The sequence below is a fragment of the Trichechus manatus genome, unplaced genomic scaffold (assembly GCF_000243295.1).
Source record: "Trichechus manatus latirostris isolate Lorelei unplaced genomic scaffold, TriManLat1.0 scaffold00050, whole genome shotgun sequence".
Taxonomy (NCBI): Eukaryota; Metazoa; Chordata; class Mammalia; order Sirenia; family Trichechidae; genus Trichechus; species Trichechus manatus.
The window spans coordinates 10,385,093-10,410,098 of record NW_004443986.1 but is presented as its reverse complement, the minus strand read 5'-3'; the positions used below and the strand labels follow the sequence as shown (position 1 = coordinate 10,410,098).

Below are 25,006 nucleotides of genomic sequence, written 5' to 3'. Positions count from 1 at the left end.
ATATGTACTACTGTTTCATGAGAAACTATTTGTTCTGTAAGCCTTCACCTGAAGTACAATAAAATATTAAAAATAAAAATCAATATTCTTCTGTGCCATTAAAAATAACTAGAAAATGGAAAGATAATATAAAAGCAATCAAAATTATAAATATTTAGGAGTTAAATGAACAAAAAAAATGCACAGGACCTTTTAGAAGACAATTTTAATACTGTTAAAGGGGATAAAAGATCTGAATAAATACAAAGAAATATTACATTAACAGATGGAATGACTTAACACTGTCATACTCATTCACCCCAAATTAAAGGCATTGCTGTACTGGTAGAATAGGGCTGAAGACAAGGTTCCACCATATCATACCATATCATACAGCTATTGTGCTCTAACCCCTGATCATACCAGAGGAGGCACATACACAATCATGGAGCTTAAAAGCCACATATTTCAAGGGTCAGGGACCCCCTCCCTAACTCAGACAGAAGGTCCTACTAGATTTTCTGCTAGAATGCAATGGGCAACAGGGGCCCACATGCCTGCTACTGCTCCTGCCCGTCTCCATGAGTTTCCCCAATGAATGTTGCTCTAGCAAGGCTAAAGTGTCTGGACATTTTATCTTATTATCAGGATACATATATACAAATAAACATATTAATATAAATTTTAAGCAATTAGCTTCAAGGTAAAGAGTTCCTAATCAGCTTTCAATTGCATTCAAAATTGTGAACAGACATCACTCAGATTAAAAAAAAGAAATCAGAATTAAAAAGAAATCAGAATTCAGTAAAGAAAACTTCTCAACGCATCAGTGCTATCTGAAGTCTCAAGAAAAATGCTAATTTTACCTCTCAAATGTTAACCTTATGTTAGCTTATATTTAATTCATTTCTTAATTCCAACCTGCAATGTCTTTAAGCGTTTACTAAGAGGTAACTCATCTACTTCCAGAATAAAAACTTCTACTGCCGTGTACAGCTTCTGTTGCACTTCATTTCTTTTAGCAATCAAAATATTCACTTCATTCTGGAGGAAGGAAAAAAAAATAACCATCACTGATACATAGGATGTTTTTTATACACTGACCTATATTTAAAAAAAAAAAAAAAAGTATCTCTTAAAATAAGTAAAATTCAACATTGCTGTTGTTGTTAGGTGCCGTCAAGTTGCTTCCGACTCATAGCAACCCTATGTACAACAGAACAAAATACTGTCCAGTCCTATGCCATCTTCACAATTCTTGCTATGTTTGAGCCCACTGTTGCAGCCACTGTGACAATCCATCTCATTGGGTGTCCTCCTCTTTTTCGCTGACCCACTACTTTACCAAGCGTGATGTCCTTCTCCCTCCTGATAACATGTCCAAAGTACGTGAGAGGAAGTCTTGCCATGCTCGCTTCTAAGGAGCATTCAGTGTGACATTCTCCAAACATAGGATTTAGACCACCAAACTGACAGAGCTTTCTTTCCCTTAATTAAAAATAAGGACATTTAAGTTCAATAATCCTGTTCTACTTTATTTTTCCCCATTATTTCTGTAACAGTGAAATTTTGGGTTTTCTTGAGAAAATTATATAAGTTCCTATTATTAATTAAGGATCCCTGGTGGCACAATGGTTAAGAACTTGGCTGCTAACCAAAAGGTCAGCGGTTCAAACCCATCCAGCAGCTCCATGGAAGAAAAGACCTGACAATCTTCTTCCATAAAGATTACAGCCTAGGAAACCCTATGGGGCAGTTCTACTCTGTGCTATAGATTCACTATCAGTCGGAATTGACTCAATGGCACCTAACAACGACAACATTACTAATTACACGTTGCCTCCCTCCTACTCTCTTCCCACCCTCAACTTCATCTACTCATCCTTCAAGATTCAGTTAAACTCCATAAGGATAAAATCTCCAAATCTCCCAAGAGGCTATATTCGAAATACGTGAGAGAGATCCAAGAACCTTATGCATTATCTCTGTTATAGTACCTAACACTATATTGAAATTATCTATTTATATATCCATCCTGCACCCAAGAAAGATAAAGACAGGATTGTGTCTTAGACAATTTGTGTTTCCACCACCTATGACAGTGTCTGGCACATACACTTATAAGTGAGGATTTGGGGATATTTTTTTTTTTTTTGCTTAAGCTGAACCAGATCACTTTATAACTATAAAGACAAAACCTACTTCTTTCATTTAAAAAAAAAATGTGGCAACTATGTCAAGAAACTGTGAAAAATACATAAATGAAAATAATAAGTCTAAGGTCTAAACTATGTATAATAAGGAAACAAAATAGCAACTTCATTTGAGTGGCAATTATGAGTCTGTATTATTCAATAATATATTCTCCAGTATATCAAATGACCTTTAAGGCAATGAAGGCTAAAAGTCAGTCCTGAAATATCAGCAGTGGTAGAAACAAATATTTGCTTTAAAAAAATCACATTTGTACTACTTGAATACATTAAGCCCTCTCCCTCTCTACCTGGAATTACTTTCCTATGCTCAAGCCATGGAAACCCTGTTGGTGTAGTGGATAAGAGCTACCATAAGGTCAGCAGTTCAAATCCACCAGGTGCTCCTTGGAAACCATATGGGGCAGTTCTAGTCTGTCCTATAGGGTCGCTAGGAATTGGAATCAACTTGACGGCAACGGGTTTGGTTTTTGTTTTTTGTTTTTTGTTTTTTTTTTGGCTCAAGTTACCAAAACAAAACAAAGCAAAAGAAGCAGTTCTTTTCCATCTCGATCACATGAAAATACATTATATTTTAATATACTTGGCAGTGCAGTTTAAATGGAAAGAGAAGATACTCTGTAGTCAGACAGATCTGGGTTCAAATTCCATATTACCATTTAGAACTATGGAATGTTGAGCAAGTTAATTAACTCCTTTGAACCTCAGTTTCCTCATTAATAAAATGGGGACAAAAGTGTCCATCTTAAAAAATAATGCAAGAAAAAGGTTTATAAAGTGCTTATAACATCTGTATTTTATGGAGTCAAAAATTATGAATTCTGATCTCAGTTTTTTCTTTCATAATCAGAAGTTAGGCTCTAATATAAAAAATAACCCAAATCTAATCCCTTCTCCAAACTAAACATTCCTGGTATTTCCCAAAGGCCTAGTTATCCTGTTCACGTTTCTCATTCAGAGCCAGTTAGGTTGCCAATTGGCCAACCTAGGTATGAATAGGGAATAGACTTTCATGGTACAATTCACAGAGGCAGAAACCACCAATACTTAAGAAGGAACAACTCAAAACACAGTAATTACAGAGCTCATCATAGGTGCTACATACAATTGTTGCAGGGAATATTTTTAAAGAGAAAACAAAGATTTTTGTTCAGCTTGATATAACAAACTAAAGAGAACTGCAAGAGGAAATAAAGATCTAAGCTAATAAAGAATTCATCTGAAATAGTTTATTCTTCATGCCCCTTCCCCACCCACAAAACCACCTCTCAATAGGCCACTTAGACAATATTTAATAGTCCAATATTGCAGCATAAAACAGGCCACTTGGACCAGAAGACGAGATCCACATTAGTGGATGCGGCAGCCACCTTGGCTTAGAAATCTCATGCCCCTCAAAAGCCACTGTATCTCTTATAACAGTTCCATAGGCATAGCTTCCTGGGTCCTTCAAGGGGCATGCCCAGTTGCAAGAGTCCACATTAAGTATTTGTAGTTTATTTATTGTTCCTCCCAGTCCAGATGTAATTTACCAATCAGGTATTATACTTACCATAAACAATGTTGCCTAGTAACATGGTTGAAATATCATTTTATCAGATTACCAAGGAAACAAAGCTAGGGAGTTAACTAAAGGTCAAATTCTTATGCAAAAAGGAAAAAAGATTTTGTTACCTCTTTGACCACAATCATCATTTATCTACTGGTCCTTTCTTATAAGGCCAGTAAAAGAATTAAATGATATACTATGAAAATACTATTTAAAAAAAAAAAAGATTTCAAGCAAACAAAATGCCATTACAATATCACACCCTTCCCCTGCTTTCTCAAAAGAGAATCAATATCTCCTTATGTTCAGCAGATTAAAATCTTAATTTTTTTCTTAATTCTCAACCCACCACATTTTGACAAGTTTCAATCTTCTCCTGAGCCAGATTGTATTCTTCCCAAATTATTTCTAATTCATTCAAAGAAGCTGGGGTAGTAAACCACCCTTCATCCAACACTTGTATAGCATCTGAAAGGTCATCTCCAAAACGAACACTGATGTTCACACCCCTGTTTAAAAAAAAAAAATAGCAAAAAGAAAAAGACCAACATACAAGAAATTTGAAAATTTATGTGAGAAAAAGTTACACTTAAATAGTAATTGTCTAAAGTTACTATTTACAGCACTGGCTATAAAGAGGTATGTTTTTGAACTTTTATATAAAATTGTATTATATGGCTATCAAATGGACCTTCAATTTCTGATCTACAATTCGATTTGCAAATGCTTTTTTAAAAAATTATATTTCACCAATCTTGCCTGCCAAGACTATTAAGCACATAGTCCTTGTACTCTAATAAACAGACTAATATTTGCTAAATTTAAAAATGCAATCAAAGAGCAGGCCAACCAGCAAAACCAACAAGGCTCAAAGGTATTCCTTTTTCTAACTTCCAAGTAGATTACCATATTCCAAGTAGATTACTAATAGCACATTCTTCCCTCAAATATGAATTAAAATACACTGGGTCATTTTGGTCAAAGTCTGACTCACAACTTTGCAAGTGTAGCCACTTGATTTTTGGTTGTGCTTCAAAATTGATTAGATTCTGGAGGGACCAAATTATTCAAAACTCTTAAGAGACTGATAAACCAGATGCCAACTGATGGATTTATACTGAAAAATACAACCTTCCATTGAAAACACCAACATGTAGTATTCATTCAAGGCAACACCTTATTAGTGTTCAAAGTACATGGGAAAATGGACAACTAGTTGAGTTTTGCACACAGCCCAAGAAAGGAACTAGACTGCTTTGAGAACTATTTTATCCACACTCCAGAAAAAAGTGACACATTATCCCCTAAGCAACAATAAAGCAACCCTCTACTAGGGTAAGAATAATTCAAATAAAAACTTCAAGAAACGCTGAATACATTCTGCACCACATGACTTGCTAAACAATTTCTTTTTTCTTCTGACTCTATGGAGATCACTTTACAAATAATAAATTCTTTCTTTAGATGGAGTATAGCAATTTAGATACTGTTTCAGATTAGTCCTGAAAACAACCCCAAGCAAAACAACTGGACATGGTAGTTTTCCATCAAATCACCACTTACAAGTTGTGAGTTTTTGTTTTTTTTTAATTTCACTCTCACAGATGAACTTAGGACACTATAGCTTCCAGATAGTAACAGAACACTAAGAAGAACACTACGAATTCATCTCAAGAATAACTATTTTTAGTTTCTCCCTTCAAAGTCATAAAAACACAAAGATTAAATTTCAAAACAAAAAATGATGGGCATATAATTTAAACAAAGCATCAATTATAAGCAATTATTATAAACTATCCTTCGAAAAATATACTTTTACCTACCTAACTTCTTTCAGCATTTCAACCTTAGCTGCTAGAGCTTTCATTCTGGTACCCACACGAGTCTTCAGAGTGCTTTCTAAATTTTTAGTCAAATCCATAGTAGTTGCTTTCTCTTGCTGAAACAAAGAACAGGCACATGCTAGTGAGACAAGGTAAGAAACTGTATTTCTGCTATTTTTTAAATTTTTTTGGACATAATTAAACAAAATTAAAATATGTATGTATTAGGCCACAGAATAACAAATACTGATTTCCCGATGAGTTGGGATCTGAAAAAAACATAATCTATTTCAGACAGACTCTTTTATTTCATCCTAATAAGAAGTTAAACAGAAACAAAATTTCACATATTGTACCTTTAATACTTAGATTTTTTTAAAAGATAAATAAAAGGTCCCTGTAGAAAACAAACATCCCAAATGATTATCAATGACAATTTGTTTTCTGATGAAGTCTTATGTCACTCTGCATTACAAAAGAACCAAAAATATCACCTCTTTGACGCAGAGTAGATTAAACTCCCTGCTTCTGAGTGATTTCCAAATACACATCTATCATGATTATCCAAAATAATATATGTTGTTGTGTGCCGTCAAGTCAATCCCAACTCACAGTGACCTTGTATGACAGAGTAGAAATGCCCCAGAATCTTTACGTGAGCAGAACGTCAGGTCTTTTCTCCCATAGAGCAGCTGGTGGGTTCGAACCACTGACCTTTCTAGCAGCCAAGCGCTTAACCACTGTACCACCAGGGCTGCTTAAATAATGTATATTGTTGCTGTTGTTACATGCCATTGAGTCGGCTCTGATTCATAGTGACGCTATGCAGAACAGAACAAAACACTGCCCGGTCCTGCACCATCCTCACAATCCTTGTTATGCTTGAGCCCACCGTTGCAGCCACTGTGTCAATTCATCTCTTGAGGGTCTTCCTCTTTTTCACTGACCTTCTACTTTACCAAGCATGATGTCCTTATCCGAGGACTGGTCCCTCCTGATAACATGTCCAAAGTATGTGAGACAAAGTCTCGCCATCCTTGCTTCTAAGGAGCATTCTGGCTGTACTTCTTCCAAGAATTATTTGTTCGTTCTTCTGGCAGTCCATGGTATAGTCAATATTTTTCACCAACACCATAATTCAAAGACGTGAATTTTTCTTTGGTCTTCTTATTCATTGTCTGGCTTTGGCATGCACACAAGATGACTGAAAACACCATGGCTTGGTTCAGGTGCATCTTAGACCTTAAAGAGACATCTTTGCTTTTTAACACTTTAAAGAGGTCTTTTGCAGCACATTTGTCCAATGTAATGCATCATTTTACTTCTTGACTGCTGCTTCCATGGGCATTGACTGTGGATCCAAGTAAAATGAAATCCTTGACAATTTCAATTTCTTCTGTTTATCATGATGTTGCTTATTGGTCCAGTTGTGAGGATTTTTGTTTTATGTTGAGGTATAATCCAAACTGAAGGTTGTGGTCTTTGCTCATCATCAGTAAGTGCTTCAAGTCCTCTTTACTTTCAGCAAGCAAAATTGTATCATTTGCATATGGCAGGATATTAATGAGTCTTCCTCCAATCCTGATGCCGTGTTCTTCTTCATATAGTCCAGCTTCTCATATTATTTGCTCAGCATGTAGACTGAATAAGTACGGTAAATGGATACAACCCTAACGCACACCTTTCTTGACTTTAAACCACACAGTATCCTCTTGTTCTGTTCGAACAACTGCCTCTTGGCCTATGTACAGGTTCCTCATGAGCACAAATAAGTGTTCTGGAATTCTCATTCTTTGCAATGTTATCCATAATTTGTTATGATCCACAGTCTAATGCCTTTGCATTGTCAATAAAACACACGTAAACATCCTTCTGGTATTCTCTGCTTTCAGCCATGATCCATTTGACATCAGCAATGGTATCCCTTGTTCCACATCCTCTTCTGAATCTGGCTTGAATTTCTGGCAGTTCCCTGTTGATGTACTGCTGCAACCACTTTTGAATGATCTTCAGCGAAATTTGACTTGTGTGTGATAGTAATGATACTGTTCGATAACTCCGGCATTCTGTTGGATCACCTTCCATTTAAATTTAAATACACTGAAATAATGTATACAGCAGTAATATAAATAAAGACTTGGCAATTTTATTCCAATTATACTACAAACCAGCTATTTCATAGAGAAATGTTGAACTTTTACTCAATATTTAAGCAACATGCTCTCCTGTCCTCACACTCTCCAATCATTCAGTAAAATAAACAGAGAGGACCAGAGCACACTGAATGCTTATTAATAGTAGACAGTGCCCAATTATACTCATAACCTTCTGCTCTCACTGAGTGGCATGATCATAAAAAGTCAGTTATATTTGTTCCTAAACGCGTTTATATTGGCTGTCCTTGTTATGACAATTACTCAAAAATAGTACACAAATCTAAAAGATAGGATAGGGAAAATAAAAAGTTATAGTATCTTTGAAAACTGCATGTAATGTTCTGAAAAGACTCCATTAAAGCAAGTTATTAATACAAAGTGCTAATTAATGCATTTGGATGAGAACTATAAAATGTTGAGGAAAAGAGTCATGCAAGTCTAAAAGAATTGTGAGCTCAGATTGTTTTTTACATGTCTTAAGCTGATTATTCATCCACTTGTTAAAAAGAAAAAAGACAAAACTGGAAATCAGATGATGAATGAGTATGGTTTTTGAAAGAAAAAAATGGGGCAAATGGAAAAGATAACAGACTTAAACCCAACTGTGTCAGTAATTACATAAAATGAAAATGAACTACACACTCCAATCAAAAGGCAAGGCATTATCAAAATGGATGAAAAAAGCCTGGACTCAACTACATGTTGCCTATAAGAAACACATATCAGATATAAAAGACACATAAAAGTAAAAGGATAGAAAAGACACTTTATGTAAAAATGGCTATATTAAAATCAGGCAATGAGGACTTCAGGACAGGGAGTATTTCCAGTGATAAAGAGGGACATTTAATGAAGATAAATGGGTCAATTCACCAAGAAAACACAACAATTCTAAATGTGTATATAACTAATAACTAATAAGTGAGTTTAGCAAGATCATGAAATGCAAGATCTACACACAGAATTCAATTATATTCCTATATACTAGTAATGACCTGTTGGAAATGAAAATTGGGAAAAAAAAACAATTACAATAGCTCAAAAAACAGAATATTTAGGTAAAAACTAACAAAATGTGTACACTCGCTGTATGTTAAAAACTATAAAATGCTGATGAAAGAGATCCAAGAAGACCTAAATAAATGGAGACGTATGACGTTTACAGACTGGAAGACAACACAGTAAAGATATCAATACTCCCCAAATTGATCTACAAATTTAACACAATTTGAATCAAAATCTCAGAAGGATATTTTGTAAATCCAGACAATTTTACTCTAAAATTTATATGGAAAAGCAAAGGAACTAAAATAGCCAAAATAATTTTGAAATAGAAGAACAAAGTTGAAGTAATTAGACTACTTGATTTTAAGACTTACTATAGGGCTACAGTAATTAAGAGAGTGTTGCCCTGGCATAAGAATATACAAATTGATGGAAAAAATAGAGGTCCAGGGTACACTCACACTTATATAGTCAATTGATTTTTCAACAAAGATGCCAAAACAATGCAATAGGAAAAAGAGAAGTACATCTATATGGGGGAAAAAAACCTCAACTCCCCACTTAATACTATATACAAAAACTAATTTGAGATAGATCATATATCTAAAAATTATAGATTCTAGGTAAAAACACAGGATATCTTCATTACCGTGGAGTAAATAAAGACTTCTCAGACAGTATACAAAAGGCAATAGACATAAAAATGTTTTTTATATTTTTTTAAATTAAAAAAATACTGATAAATTGGATTTTATCAAAATAAAAAACTTCTATTGACCAAAAGAAATCATTAAGAAAGTGAAAAGGCTTGCTACAGACTGGGAGAAAATACTCATAGTACATATATCTGACAAACAACTACAAATCTGTAAGAAAAAATCCAAGAACCCAACTTTAACAGATGAGGAAATACTTGAACAGGTACTTATTTAAAGAAAATACCTGAATAGCCAATTAACATGTGAAAAAATTCTCAACATCAGGAGTCAGCAGGGAAAGACAATTTAAAAACACACTAAGATATCACTATACACTCAGCACACTGGCTAAAACTAAAAAGAATGATAATATTAAGAGCTGGAAAAGATATGGGCAAAAACTCCCATACGTTGCTGGTGGGAATGTAAATGGTACAACCACTTTGAAACGTTATTTGGAAGTTTCTAATGGTTAAGCATACACGCCTCCTCTTTGACCCAGAAATTCCACTCCTATACGCCAAGATACGTGAATCCATATTTCCACAAAAAGACTCGTACAAGAATACTCACAGTGGCTTTATTCATTTTGCTTAAAACTGGAAACCACCTAAATGCCCATCAGCAAAAGAAAAAAGACACAAACAGTGGTATTCTGATATAATGGAATACTACTCAGCAGTGAGAAATATCTGATGTACACAAGATAGATAAATCTCAGAGACATTAAGCAAATGAAGCCAAACACAGAAGGGTACATATGATGACATTTATGTAAAATACAAGACCAGGAAAACTAAACTACGGTGATATAAAATAGAATGTTGGTTGCCCTGGATGGGAAGAGGGGAGAATTAGCTAGCAGGAAAGGAACTTTCTAGGGCTGAAGGAAATGGTCTATATCTTTGGACAGCAAAGCAGACGGCCAGTAATCCACTTACTCTCTTTACAGAAGCGGGGAAAGGAATGCCTCCAGAGAAAACATTAAAAGGCAAGTAACCACTCTAATCTCGTCAACTGTATCTCTAGGTAATGCGCTTAGATTATCTGCTAAGAAGAAAAGACCTTATCTCTGAAATGCCCTTAGCAGGATGCTTCTGTCTAAAGGATTAGCTGAGTTGGTTCTGACTCATAGTGGCCCCACGTACAACAGAATGAAACACTGCTGGGTCCTACATCATCTTCAAGATCGTTGCTATGTTAGATCCTATTGTTGCAGCCACTGTGTCAATTTATCTCATTGAGGGTCTTCCTCTTCTTAACTGATCCTCTACTTTACCAAGCATGATGTCCTTCTCCAGGGACTGGCCCCTCCTGATAACATGTCCAAAGTACATGAGATGAACGAAGTCTTCTCATCCTCGCTTCCAAGGAGCACTCTGGCTGTACTTCTTCCAAGACAGACTTGTTCATTCTTCTGGCAGTCCATGGTATATTCAATAATCTTCGCCAACACCATAATTCAAAGGCATCAATTCTTTTTCAGTCTTCCTTATTCACTGTCCAGCTTTCACAGGCATATGAAGTGACCGAAAATATCATGGCTTGGGTCAGGCACACCTTAGTCCTCAAAGTAACATCTCTGCTTTTCAACACTTTAAAGAGGTCTTTTGCAGCACATCTGTCCTTTGATTTCTTGACTGCTGCTTCCAGGGGCATTGACAGTGGACCCAAGTAAAATGAAATCCTTGACAACTTCAATATTTTCTTCATTTATCATGATGTTTCTTATTGGTCCAGTTGTGAGGATTTTTGTTGTCTTTATGTTGAGATATATAACCCATTCTGAAGGCTGCAGTCTTTAATACTGAAGTGCTTCAAGTCCTCTTCACTTTCAACAAGCAAGGTTATGTTATCTGCGTATCAAAGGTTGTTCATGAGTCTTCCACCAATCCTGATGCCATGTTCTTCTTCATATAGTCCAACTTCTCGCATTATCTGCTCAGCATAGAAACTGAATAAGTATGGTGAAAGGATACAACCCTGACACGTACCTTCCCTGATTTTAAACCATGCAGTATCCACCTGTTCTGTTCAAACAATTGTTTATTGGTCTATGTAGAGGTTCCACATGAGCACAATTAAGTGTTCTGGAACTCCCATTCTTTGCAATGTTATCCATAATTTGTTAGGATCCATCCACATAGTCGAATGCCTTTGCACGTCAATAAAACATAAGTAAAAATCTTTGTTATAGTGAACAAAACCCATGATTTATGTATTTATGTCACACACACAACTCTCTGGGGTATAAAATGGAGATGAGATGTTTCATAATTGGTCTATGAAAGTTACCAGAGGTCACGTCTGATACGGGAAGACAGGATCTAGGGTCTACCCTTGATGTTCAGAACTCTGTTTCATCTGAGTCTCCTTGAAATTACTAGTCAAGTTTGACACTGGGTAAGATCTTTGTGTCTGATTTGAAAATTCGATCCTATATGTTACCTCAGTCTTGATAAGGGTGATGGTTACATGAGTGTATAATCTGTCAAAATTGATCAACCTCACAAAAGATTTGTGCATTTTTACTGTATGAAATTATACCTCAATAAAGTACTATTAGAAAAATAAAACTGTATTTCCTATCTACTAGAAATTCTATTAAGCCTAAAAGCAATAACAAAATTAGTAACTATGTACAGTACTAACACCCAGATTCCAGTCTCTAAATACCTCTTCCCACTAAAAGGAACCACATCCTCTGAGAAATGACTGCTTTCCAGGACTAGGTCAGAAAAATGTACAATATAAACATATAACATCTTGTTATACCAGAAAGCAAGGAAGCTTTCAGACTACTAAATCATGCCAAAAACACACAGCAGCCAACTTAAAGGGCATCCAAAGGTCAAAGATGGTATAATCTGAGCATCAGAAAGAATAATGGCTACAGAAGATTAAAATACTTTAAATATGTTTAAAATTCATTAATCACAGTGATAGTTAAAGAGAAAAAAAATTACCCTCTCTGATCAATGTTGGATAATGCTAGGGAATAAACTTACTGTTCTGAAAACTGATATATAAAAGGAAAGAATCAAACATTTATCCTGCCTTTCTTGAACAAATTATGTTTCAGCATGACAAAACAGTTGAAAATTTCCAGCTAATAAATACAGCCCTTGATGGGGAAAAAAAAAAATGGTTATAGATAACAATCATCAATGATTGCCAAAATCGTCAGGTGAAAGGTTGATGAAAAACTGTAATGAATCAGACTAATAACACCTGAACTCACTGTCAAGTCTTCTGACAAACTAAAGTGGAAAAGACACAGAACCATCTATATTCTTGAACAAAAAAAAAAAATTGAAGCTGAACTTGAGCAAACCTTGAAATCTAACGACCAAAAAAAGAAATACACAAATATGTAGGGATAAAAGAAGCCTGTTAGTAACACAAGGATGCAGATTAAGTGTTGTAAGAGATACATCAACCAAAATGCAATGCATGGACCTCATGGGGATCCCGATTCAAAGAAACCAGCTGGAAAAGGACAGTCATGGGATAATACAGGAAATATGAACACTTGATATTAAATGACATTAAGGAATTATTATTAATTTTTAAGTATGAATAGTACTGTGGTTATGTTAAAAAAAGAATCTATTAGAGATACATACTGAAGCATTTATAGTGAAATATTACGAACGGAATTTGTTGTTATGAAATAGCTCAGGAGGACAAGGATGAAACTGGAGGACACTATGCTGAGTGAAATAAGTCAATCACAAAAGAACAAACATTGTATGAGACCTCTATAGTAGAAACCCATGCAAAAGTTCACACACAAAATGTAACAATCTTTGTTGGTTACCAGGGATGGGAGGGGTGAGGGGGAAGTACTAAATAGGCAATAGATAAGTGGTATCTTGGGTGAAGGGTGAGACAGTACACAATACAGGGAAAAGTAGTACAACTTGTACTAGGAAAGGTCATGGAAGCCCCGTGGACACATCCAAACTCCCTGGGGGACTGAACTGCTGGGCGGAGGGCTGTGGGGACCATGGTCTCGGGGAACATCTAGCTCAATTGGCATGACACAGCTTATAAAGACAATGTTCTACATTCTACCTTGGTGAGTGGCATCTGGGGCCTTAGAGGTCTGTGGGCGGCCATCTAGGATGCTCCACTGGTCTGATCCCTTTGGGAGTGGGGGAGAATGGAGAGAGCAGGACACAGGGAGAGGACTGGTCCGAGGGACTAATTGTCCGCAGCTGCCAGGGCCTCCACCGGACTGAGTCCGGTGCAGCTGGATGGTGCCCGGCTGCCACCGCTGACTGCTCTGGCCAAGATCACGGCAGAGGGTTCTGGATGGAGCTGGAGGGGGAATGTAGAGCATAATTCTAGCTCACAAAAGGAAGACCAGATTTGCTGGCCTAAGGGAGACTGGAGAGAACCTCGGGAGTGTGGCCCCCAGGCACCCTATTAGCTCAGTGGTGAAGTTACCTCCGAGGTTCACTGTTCAGCCTGGGAGTGGACAGCCCCGTAAAATCAAGTGAGACTAACGAGGTACAGGAGTCCAGTGACAGGGGCCAGAAGGCAGAAGGGGACAAGGAAGCTGGTGATAGGGAACCCAAGGTTGAATAAGGATATTGTTGATGTGTTGTGAGATTGTTAACCATTGTCATAGGGCAACATTTGTAGTAACTGTTAAATGAGAAACTATTTTGTTCTGTAAGCCTTCATTGTAAGTGAGAATAACAGCACAACTGGAAGAACGTAACAGCACAATTGGAAGAGCATAGTCAATGTCACTGAACTGTGCATGTAGAAATTTTTGAAGGTGTATCTTTGGCTATGTGTATTTTCACCAAAAAAAAAAAGAGGTTGAGAAGTTAAGAGGGTTGATATGTTGTGGGGTTGTTAACCAATGTCATAGAACAGCGTGTGTACTACTGTTTCATGGGAAACTATTTGTTCTGTAGGCATTCACCTAAAGTACAATTAAAAAAAAAAAATAGCTCAGGAGGTACAGATTAAAAAAAAGACTGGCCACATGTTTGATAATTGTAAAAACTGGGTGATGGGTATATGACGGTTAATTATTCAATTCTCTTTTTTGTAAACTTTTGAAAATTTCCATAGTTGAGTTTTTAAAAGAACAGAAAAGAAAATGTAAATGAAACAGTCAGTGAAATCCAAAAACGATTATTTTGGAATATAAGAAAAAAATTCATCTTATAACAAACATAAGAGAAGGGAGAGGAGAAGGAAAGGAATGGGAAAGTAACAGAAGTTAAATAAACAATAAGAGCAGGTGACGAAGCAGATTTCCCAGTTGGACATTCTTTACCTTAAGACACTGAACATACCTTTAGCTCCTGGGCAGTCTGTTCTACTTTCAATTCTAATGCCTTGTAACTTTCAAGAAGAACCTCCTTCTCTGTTTTAAGCTTTTCATTTTCTTCAATCAGTTTCTGGTCCTGCTTAATTTTTGCCAGGCTGACATTAGACCCTAAATTAAAGTCACCAACAGCCAAACTTTCTCTGCTAAAAACAAATTCACCCATTTTAAAAACCAAACTATATAAGCTGTCAGAGATCAGAAATCTAAACTAAATTAGGCTTTTTACGCACAATATATTTTAAAGTTAAATTTATAAACTAACCTAAAACCTTGACCAAGTTCAACGTTAAAAATATTTAATGCAAACTAGATTTTATAATTGAAGTCGTATTTCAAAAATAATGCCTCTAATTCCACTACCTCACAGCACTATCAACTCCAGCGAATACAGTAAAAAGCATCTGTGTATCAGTTTCTTACATTTCCCTCCTCCCCGTTCCCCCACCCATTTGACAGTTTAGTTCCTAAAGCACTGGTAAGATCCCAACAAAACCAGCTCTATCACTGAAGACTTGGCATCATGGCACGGATCATGATACATGCGTATGTGAATGTTTTAGTACATATAAACATCAAATCTGGCTTTCTGCTTCAAGTTTATAATTCCAAATTATCTAAAACTGAACTCCTTTTGGAATAATTAAATTCTATCACAATAAATTTTTACAGGGGCTCTCTTTGTTAAAAAAGAAAACGCAATTCATTGAAACTCTCACTAAGATATTCTTATAGTCACAGGAAAATTTCAAACATGTTTAAAATTCTGGTTCTGCCTGAATAATTTAAATTTAGGGGTAGATTTTTATTTCTGATAAATGCATTCAAGAGAGTTGCCATGTGAATTTGAAAGAATTCAGGAATGATTTTTCTTTCTAAATGGCTTTTACTAAAAATATTTCTGCTAAAGGAATACATGTTTGAGAAAAATAGAAATAATAAATCACTATCATCCCAAATCACTGACGTAGTTAAGGACTAAAAAACATAAGCTTTAACTTCTATTCTACTATGACAAGAGGGTCTAATATTAATATAAATTAGAAATTAGTTAAGACTTAAAAGCCACCACAGTCTTACTTTGGAAATGTCACATGATTTCCTGCATTATTTTCATTCTTCAAGTCCAGAGTCAGCCTCCCACTTAAGCGCCCCTTTGGCCTGCTGAAGGTTGACTGGTTTGATCTATGCCCCCACAAGGGAATGGGACTTTTGAGGTTCCTGAGAGCAAGCTGGCCAGGATCTGATTTTTTTTCCTCACAGATGTTAGTGCTGGAAGCTTGTTTGCATTTTTCTGCAAATCCTTTCTTAGCTACCTCTTCCCCTATATCCACATTGCCATACTCAGCCTGAGCCATAGTTGTTCCATCTTGATAGGTTGCTTTAATTCTCATTTTTATTTCTTTTTCAAAAATCAAGCTTCCCAAAAAGGTTCTGCCCTAAGAAAGATAGGAAATAAAACATAAACAAGCTACACCAACATGTTTTCCTTCACATATTTTGCTTCTACCCAGTTTTCCCAAGAAACATATTTCTTCATTCTGAAATCTCCATAAAAGCAGCCTTACCTTGTTGTTGACTATATGGAAATATACTTCTGCATGTGTATGAATGTATTCCAGTTACACACTTGCTAAAATCTTCCTTTCTACAAGTAGAGCTAATACCTACCTAATAAAGCTAGTAGAGTTAGTAGACTAATACCAGTAACTAAGGCAACCATTTCAATAAATTTTAAAATGTGTACTAATCAAATATTCTTGAATAATCTTTTAAAATCCAGCAGATTGTGCTTGTGTTAACTATTTTGGCCCCAACTAAATATAATGGGGTCCTGAGGAGCTACATAATAAATTAACTGGTATGCAGAAAAGGTGCTCAATTAAAAAAAAAAAAACTTTAACAATAGTTTTAAAAAAATTAGGTACTCTGGTTTTAAGTAAGACAAGAGCAAGAGAGCAAAATAACTCAAAGCACAAAATGTCAACAAACTGAAATTATGGAATGTGAGATCTTAGAAAATCCTAAACTCAAAATTATCTTACATAAAACTTTGTTTAAATGGACATTCCTATACAACTGGCATATATAAGCAGCCATATTAGAAATCAGGTTTGTTAACTTATAATTAAACTCAAAATTAGCTTAAAATTAAATTTAGCTTTTAATTATTGATCATCCATCCACAGCCCTGAGCACAGATATACTGAAAACATATTTGGGTTTGGAAAATATTTTGAAACTTTTAATAAGAACTTGTCTACTCCTCCAGAAAACTGTAATCCCTAAAATTACTCTGATATGGTCTAGTTTGACAATAATTCTTTCTTCCCAAATTTCTCTAAGTTCCTTTCATGACTGCATTCTGGACTAAAAAGGGAACAAATCATTTATCAGAATATATAAAGACCAAATTTATAAGAAAAAATGATACTGCTCAAATTCATTGGTTCATATCCTCCTTGGAATAGTGATGTAATTAACCTGATGGACCATACCTCAGAGGAAGGAGCTTTATTTTTAGCTAGATTTCTACTAGATATATGTGAATAACAATATAGTTTATGCAAATAAAGTAAATCCGCTAGGAAATCATATAAATAATAATCAAGGAAACAAGAATGTAAAGACCAAACCAAAAACTAGAAAATGCAAGCTGGGAAGAAAGGGAGGAGAGGGAAGAGGAAAGGAAAGGGAAGGGGAAGAAAGAAAAAAAGAAAACATCAAGGTCTAAGAAACAATATAATATCGATATTCTCTATTTTCACTCTCTTTTTCAACCATACAAGAGTACAGAGGGTAGAAGTGAGACCTACATAGGCATTCTTAATCTTGTTTGTGCCATGGACTCCTTTATCAGTCTGGTAAACCCTTTGGACTCCTTCTCAGAATAGTTTTTAAATGCATAAAATAAAATGCATAGGATTCAAAGAAAATGATTACACTGTGATACAATTTAACTCCAAATTAAGAACCCCTGGGCTTAGAAGGAAGTATCTGAAGGAGCAGACAAGGAGAATCAAAGTACCTATGCTCAAGGATCATCAACTGTCCCTATCAAAAAATAGAAAAAAAAATTTTTTTTAAATCCACAAGCCAAAAATGATTAGGTATTTTAGGTTAACAAAGCCAAGGGTTATAAAATTTTTAATTCTAAAATTTTAAATAGACATATTATACAGAGGAGCTTGAATTCACCAAGAATACCAATATAGCAAAGGTGGTCCAGGAAGGCATCACCAAACAAATGAGATCAAGCAGGCAAAGCCAACAAATTCATATCGTAATTCACTGAAATATATCACATCTGACATACTTCTACATATCATCTGATTGATTTCTATTATTCAGAATGCAGTTTACCAGTTAACCTCTTTTATACAAAACCCTTGGTTTCAACCCTTGTTGACGGAAGTCTACCTGAAATTGAAGTACAATTTCCACCCCAACCAATGTTAATCAAAGTGACAGTGTTTGAAAATTAGTACTGAAATGTATGGATTTCTTAATATTTCAAGACACTCTGACTTTCAGCAACATGTGAATTTATATGGAAATAATCAACTTTCTACAAAAGTTCCAATTACCTAAAGTTGAATGTTCTGAAGGTAAACTATCCCACGCTTAGAATTTTTATGCAGAAATCTGATTTTTAGGCTTCTCTTTGAAGTCAAACTCCTTCTGGCTACAGTCACCAATCACAACATACAAAATTGTTCAGCTAGATTCTCCTTGGGCCAAATATAACCACAAAGACAGAACTCTGAACTTGGAATAAAATCTGAGTTCTCCTCAGTTCTTACTAACAAAAAGAATGACAGGATAGATGATACATGCGTGTTTTAATATTACACTTTATCATAAACATACGTGCCATATATTCTTTTGAAATGTCAAATATTTAATTTTTATACTTATACATGCATCATATTTCCAATCTAATCTGTGAGCTAGAGATAGATACACATGTATTATTTAAGCATGTTTAAGTATATAGATGGTATAAAAATTATTTTAAACAAATCTTGTCATTGATTTAGAAAACACAGCACTTTCAAACATTAAAAAAAGATTAATGCCACTTTTCTAAGATATATTTCTGTTTTCCAAACTGGTAAGCTTTATTCAGAACATGAAAGCATCATTTGCTTTCTACTTTACTTCCCCTAATCCTGTCTGGATATATTAGCAAACAGGCTAAAGGGCATTAAACTATCATACCCGAATTCGAATCTCTAGTTCTCATTCCCTGATTTTATATGTAATTTTTAAAATAAGTAAGGCATATAGGATACAATTTAATCTTCCTTTGCTCTTCAGCAATTTGTAACCATCATTCCAAACAACAATTTCAACTGTGCTGTAAGACAGGTGTTGGTTTCAAAACATGCTGAAGGTATTTTAGTGCCCAGAACACCTTCTGCCAATATCTTTAAAACACACACACACACACACACACACACACAAAATGAATCTCTACTATTCATTAATTCATTCAAATGCTAGATAAATTAGATGCTCATCTGGCACCGAACAAACAGGACAGAGAGATGAAGCATATAAAAACAAATAAGAATTCTTGTCTCTACCAAGCTTACTACCATCTGTGGGAGGAAAAGAATTACAATTCTACAGGCTTTATATACTAAATGACTAAAACAAAAACAGCTGCAGGGCAGTGGATGCTTAGTATTAGCAAACATTTCATGTAGCAGATTACATATGAGCTTTGGGCTGGGAGTTAATGAATAAACATAGGCTTTCTAAGCAGAGACATTCAAGAATAACTTTTCCCCCGAGAAAACATTCAGTTTGCCAATTAGATCAACTCTAATCAATAACCTTTTTACTGAACTAAACATTCAAATACAAGTATCTGTATATAGTACCACCTATTAGAAATCTATGTGGCATAAGAAAATATTCTTAATAACTGAAGTTTACTCTTCCAATTCCAAAACTAACTTAAAGACCTCTTTTTCCCCTTTGATTCATGTTTATCTCAATCAACATAAATTTGTGTCATCTTACATACTATGAGAATAGCAAAGGACTTGCGTTCTAGTCTTAGCTCTGCTCTAATTAGCTTTATGACTTTAAATAAGCCACTTGTTTTAGAACACAGTTTCCTTATTTGTAAAATAACAAGGTGAGAGCAGAAGAACTCTAAGGTCTATAAAATAAGATTCTAGGATTCTAGGCATGCAGGAGATTCAAAATAAGCTGCTGTCTTGGTCAAAGCATTTATATGAAGGAAGAAAGTAATAAACTTTAGATGTTAAATAAAAAAATTAGGATATAATTTTACAATCATATTTACTCTATATTTCTGAAAGTCTGAATTCAATATACAGAAAGGTTTCTTATAAATAACTATAGTGCAGACAAAACTATAACCACAATTCTCAAAAAAGACAGGCAAATATACAAGTTCTCTGAATTTTAATTACTGTTCCTTATAAATATCAATTAAATAATTTTTCACATAAACCACTTGAGCTGCTAAATAAAACAATTACAAAGCTGATTACTTTCCCTAACCAGCACCAAAACATCATTATTGCACAGCTGATTTAAAAGGAGGCAGGATTTCTATCAGACTACTCCTGAAAGTATCTGATTTTTTTTCCAAGATTAGGTTATAGGGTGTTGGCTTCGAGTTGATTCCGACTCACAGAGACCCTATAGGACAGAACAGAACTGCCCCATAGGGTTTCCAAGGCTGTAATCTTTATGGAAGCGGACTGCCACATCTTTCTCCCACAGAGCACTGGTGGATTCAAATCACTGACCTTTCAGTTAGCAGTCCAGCGCTTAACCACTGCACCACCAGGGCTCCTAGGATTAGGTTACTAATCCAAAATTCAATGAAAATGATTTTAAACTAGAATCCAGATTAACAGACCATCACTCTAAATTACTACATCGAATAGCATGAGCCTCTGCCAAAACAACAAAATCTAATTACAACTCCCTTAATTTGAAATTTGTGATATTTATGGCCACAGCTAGATTAAAGATCACTTTTATTTAATAAACACTTTCTCAAAAGCAGAAGATAACAGAATAATTGTATTCATCACTTTATCATATAAGAAACTACCCTTTCAAGCTTTCACATCAGAAGAAACTATTTACATGTATGCACTTTATAGATCATCCTTATCTGTTCAAGAACTTCTACCTTGTAAAAATGACCACAAATACATTATCACCTCAGCATTATTCTACAATTCATTATTTTTCACTAATTTATACATGCTTTTAAATCAAGCAAAATTAGTGAGATTTAACTACACTTATATTTTGTTTCAAGTACATATTATTTACTGTCATTAATAAATATATTTAAAATCTGTGACTTGCCTGATCAAACTGGGTAACTTCTTGGCCAGAAGGAATTTGTAGTCCCCAAAGTCTATACTTCTTGGCAACACTGGAAAACTGTAATTCCAAAGGAATCTCAACTATATCAGATCGATTTAGAATTTCCGTATTTCCATAGTCAATGTATCTCACCAGACACTGGAAAAAGATAAGAAATAAATACTAATACTGAACTTAGATTAAAGAAACCACGAATTTGCTGCTTTCTGTTAATTACCTGTAAATCAAGATAGCAGTTTACCTAAAATTGACAAAATGTATTCAGAAATAAAGCTATAGAAATAACCTCAAAACAAACAAAGCCTATAGTCCATGAGAAAAAGTGGTATCTATATTTAGTACTAGTTAAATCCCATCCCTTAAGTACCATTTCTCATTTTAGCTTTTTTTTAACAATTGGTATTTTAAGTAAATATAAGCCCATGATGCTTATGGTCCTTCCCTCTCTCTCCTAATGTTAAAATCAATCAACATTCTGAAGTTCAAGTTGGAAACAATAAGACCTGAAAAGAAAGACAAAATAATCAAACTTCCTTTGAAAAAACTGAACGCACTCCAGCTACCAGACCTTGGAAACAACTCAAATTCACCCTTACCTCCAGCTCTGCATCTGTTTAAAACGAAAAAAAAGAAAAAGAATTTATTACAAAGTCGAAAGTAATCTTGCCCTTTCACTTATTTTAAAATCAAAAGCCACCTTGCCCCTTAATTTAAGAAGTTAAATTCAACCCAAAAGCAAATGCAAACTACCATCTCCAGCTGCCATATTACAGGGCAAAGCTCTATTGTTACTGTTGTTGTTAGCTGCCACCAGGCAGACCCTGACTCATGAAGACCCCATGCACAATGGGATCAGATCATTGTGATCCATAGGCAATGTCAACTAGAAATGTCTATTTCACTAAGATAAACTGTTACCTATGACAGTAATAAATCACAAGATTAAAAAAAAGAACCCAAGTTATTCAAAGCATCAAATTGCTTCAACCTATCAACACCTTAATACACAAAGAAAAATATCTGTAAAATATATATGTTATAAAGCACTATAAAATATTATAAAATGCTTTAAGTCTAGGAAAGCCGATGTAGAAAAAAACACTAAAGGAAAGCCTGTAATAGAGATGCTATTACACAGCTGCAATGTGCAACTGCCACCAAGCAGGTAGTCAGAATCCTATCTCCCCAAGTCCCCTTAAAAATCTCCCACAGATGGAAGCGTGGTCAATGTGGCAGACTAGTTAGATGCTTCCTAAATCCCTCTTACAACAAAGACCTGGAAAAACAAGTGATTTGATTCTATGTGAATATCTGGCAGCCCTGAACAAGGCAAGGTTAAGAAATCCATCTGAGTCATACTGGAGAGGAAGACCATTTGGAAGAGGTGACGAGTGCTAGAGCTGCGGCGGCGACACAGCAGAGACACAGCCACGCCGGGCCACAGGGAAGCAGGCAAACAGCTGTGCTGTGCGCACACTCGAGAAGCAGTTTCCACATCGGCAGCAGAGATTCTGCTTGGACACTCTGAACCAGTGAAGCACAGCTCCCAAGAGGATAGGATAAGTACATGCGGGCACCCTTGCGCAGCGAGTTTAAAAAAAAAAAAAAAAGCCCATTTAGGAGAAACCTCTCTCCCTTTTACCTCCTACCTTTATACTCTGCACTGGATTTGGGAAAAACCTCTCTCCTTTTTACCTCCTACCTCTGTACTCTGCACTGGATTTGGGAAAAACCTCTCTCCCTTTTACCTATCTCCGCGCTCTCCACTGGATTTGGGAAAAACCTCTCTTCCTTTTACCGCTTCCCTCCCCGCTCTGCACCGGGAGTCTACTGGGTGGGAAATAGATCCCAAAAGGTGCCCTGACCCATTCTCCTGGCCTTGGAGAGGGAACAAATAAGCTGCTGGTTCCACTAGGCCAGGAACACAGGGTCGGCACAACTCCTTTGCTGGCCATAGAAATCAGGGGTCCGCAGACTCTGAGTGCCATACACCCCTGTATAGACTTGTGGGGACCCATCTCAACAGCGTTAGCCCTCACTACCACAGTACAACAGGGCAAACATCTGAAGTTTAACTTCAACTGCTTCAGCTGTGAACGGGCAGATTTGTGATCCTCGAAACAGCCCTGCCCCTCAAGTAGGCACTTTTACTGATCTGCAGCAGGGTCTTGAGGGCTGCTGACAGTTCCTAAAGTGCCTAGTCACCTGCTTCAGGAGTTCAAGAAAAAGTGGTGTCCTTGAGTCTTTGCAGCCAACACAGTGGGGCACTCTTAGCCTGGCTGCAAAACTTACCTACCTATTCACCCTAGAGAATAGGGACATGCTTTTCTTTCAGACTCTCAGGGGCAGTGGACGGCCCCCTGCCTGGCTCAGCACGTGATCTTCTACCACAGCCAGAGTCCAGTGCCTGCACCAATCACCCATGCCTCTCTAGGACTGGGGGTGAAAGCCTGCATCACACACTTGGAGATCGACTGCCTGCACACCCGAGCTCAACCCATATAGGAAATTTTAACAAACTCCGGTGTGCACGTACTTAGTTACAGAACAACTACCTGGTGACAGGACATTAGAGATCAAAAGGTGTCAAAAATCAAACTAGTGCACACGAGCAGCCTATTTGGGCCTATCAAAACAAAACAAAATAAGAAGCTAGGTCTCACTAAGCAAACACAAAATAAAATTATAATAAATTATTGATGGCTTGGAGACAACAGTCAACAAGTCACATAAAGAGGAAGTCCATGATGGCTTCAGCAAGCTCCCAAAATAAAGAATCAATAAATTCTCTGGAGGAAGAGAACTTCTTGGAATTACCAGAGACAGAATACAAAAGATTAATATACAGAACTCTTCTAGAAATAAGAAAGGAAATTCAACAGAGCGCAGAAAAAGCCAGGCAACATACAGACAGAGTAGTAGTGGAACTTAAAAAAGTTATTCAAGAACATAATGCCAAATTTAATAGGCTTCAAGAATCCATAGAGAGACAGCAATCAAAAATCCAGAAGATTAACAATAAAATTTCAGAATTAGACAACTCAGTAGAAAGTCAAAGGAGCAGAATTAAGGCAGTAGAAGTTAGAATTAGTGACATTGAAGATAAAGCTCTTGACACCAACTTATTTGAGGAAAAATCAGATAAAGGAATTAAAAAGAATAAATAAATTATAAGAGTCATGTGGGACTCTATCAAGAGAAATAACTTATGAGTGATTGGAGTACCAGAACAGGGGGGGATAACAGAAAATACGGAGAAAACTGTTGAAGATTTGTTGATAGAAAACTTCCCTGATATCATGAAAGATGAGACGATATCTGTCCAAGATGCTCATCGAACCCCACATAAGGTAGATCCCGAAAGAAAGTCACCAAGACATATTATAATCAAACTTACCAAAACCAAGATAAAGAGAGAATTTTAAGAGCGGCTACGGATAAAAGCATCTATAAAGGAGAGTCAATTAGAATAAGCTCAGACTACTCAGCAGATACCATGCAAGCTAGAAGGCAATGGGATGACATATTTAAAGCCTTGAAGGAAAATAACTGTCAGCCAAGAGTTATACATCAAGCAAAACTGTCTCTCAAATATGATGGCGAAATTAGGACATTTCCAGATAAACAGAAGTTCAGGGAATTTGCAAAAACCAAACCAAAATTACAAGAAATACTGAAGGGAGTCCTACGGTTAGATAATCAATAACACCAGCTAACAATGCAAGACTAGAACACAGGATAGAGCAACCAGATATTGACTCAGATATGGAAACCGAAATTACATCAAAGCTGATACATTGAAAATAGGGAAACAGATATCAACATGTAAAAAAAACAAAAAGAGGA

General features: G+C 35.9%; 1 protein-coding gene across 3 annotated transcripts in view; it reads right to left on the bottom strand.

The window, feature by feature from the left end:
• The window catches only part of STK31 (serine/threonine kinase 31), a 124,063-nt gene that overhangs the window by 60,036 nt on the left and 39,021 nt on the right, over nt 1-25,006 (bottom strand). For all 3 annotated transcript variants that reach the window (XM_012555859.1, XM_004377458.2, XM_004377459.2), the window contains exons 6-11: nt 21,140-21,298; nt 15,854-16,212; nt 14,742-14,916; nt 5,565-5,680; nt 4,091-4,250; nt 901-1,023 (exon numbers count right to left, since the gene is read on the bottom strand). In XM_012555859.1, the coding sequence (XP_012411313.1) occupies nt 901-1,023; nt 4,091-4,250; nt 5,565-5,680; nt 14,742-14,916; nt 15,854-16,212; nt 21,140-21,298 (1,092 nt within the window). The remainder of the gene's footprint in view (nt 1-900; nt 1,024-4,090; nt 4,251-5,564; nt 5,681-14,741; nt 14,917-15,853; nt 16,213-21,139; nt 21,299-25,006) is intronic.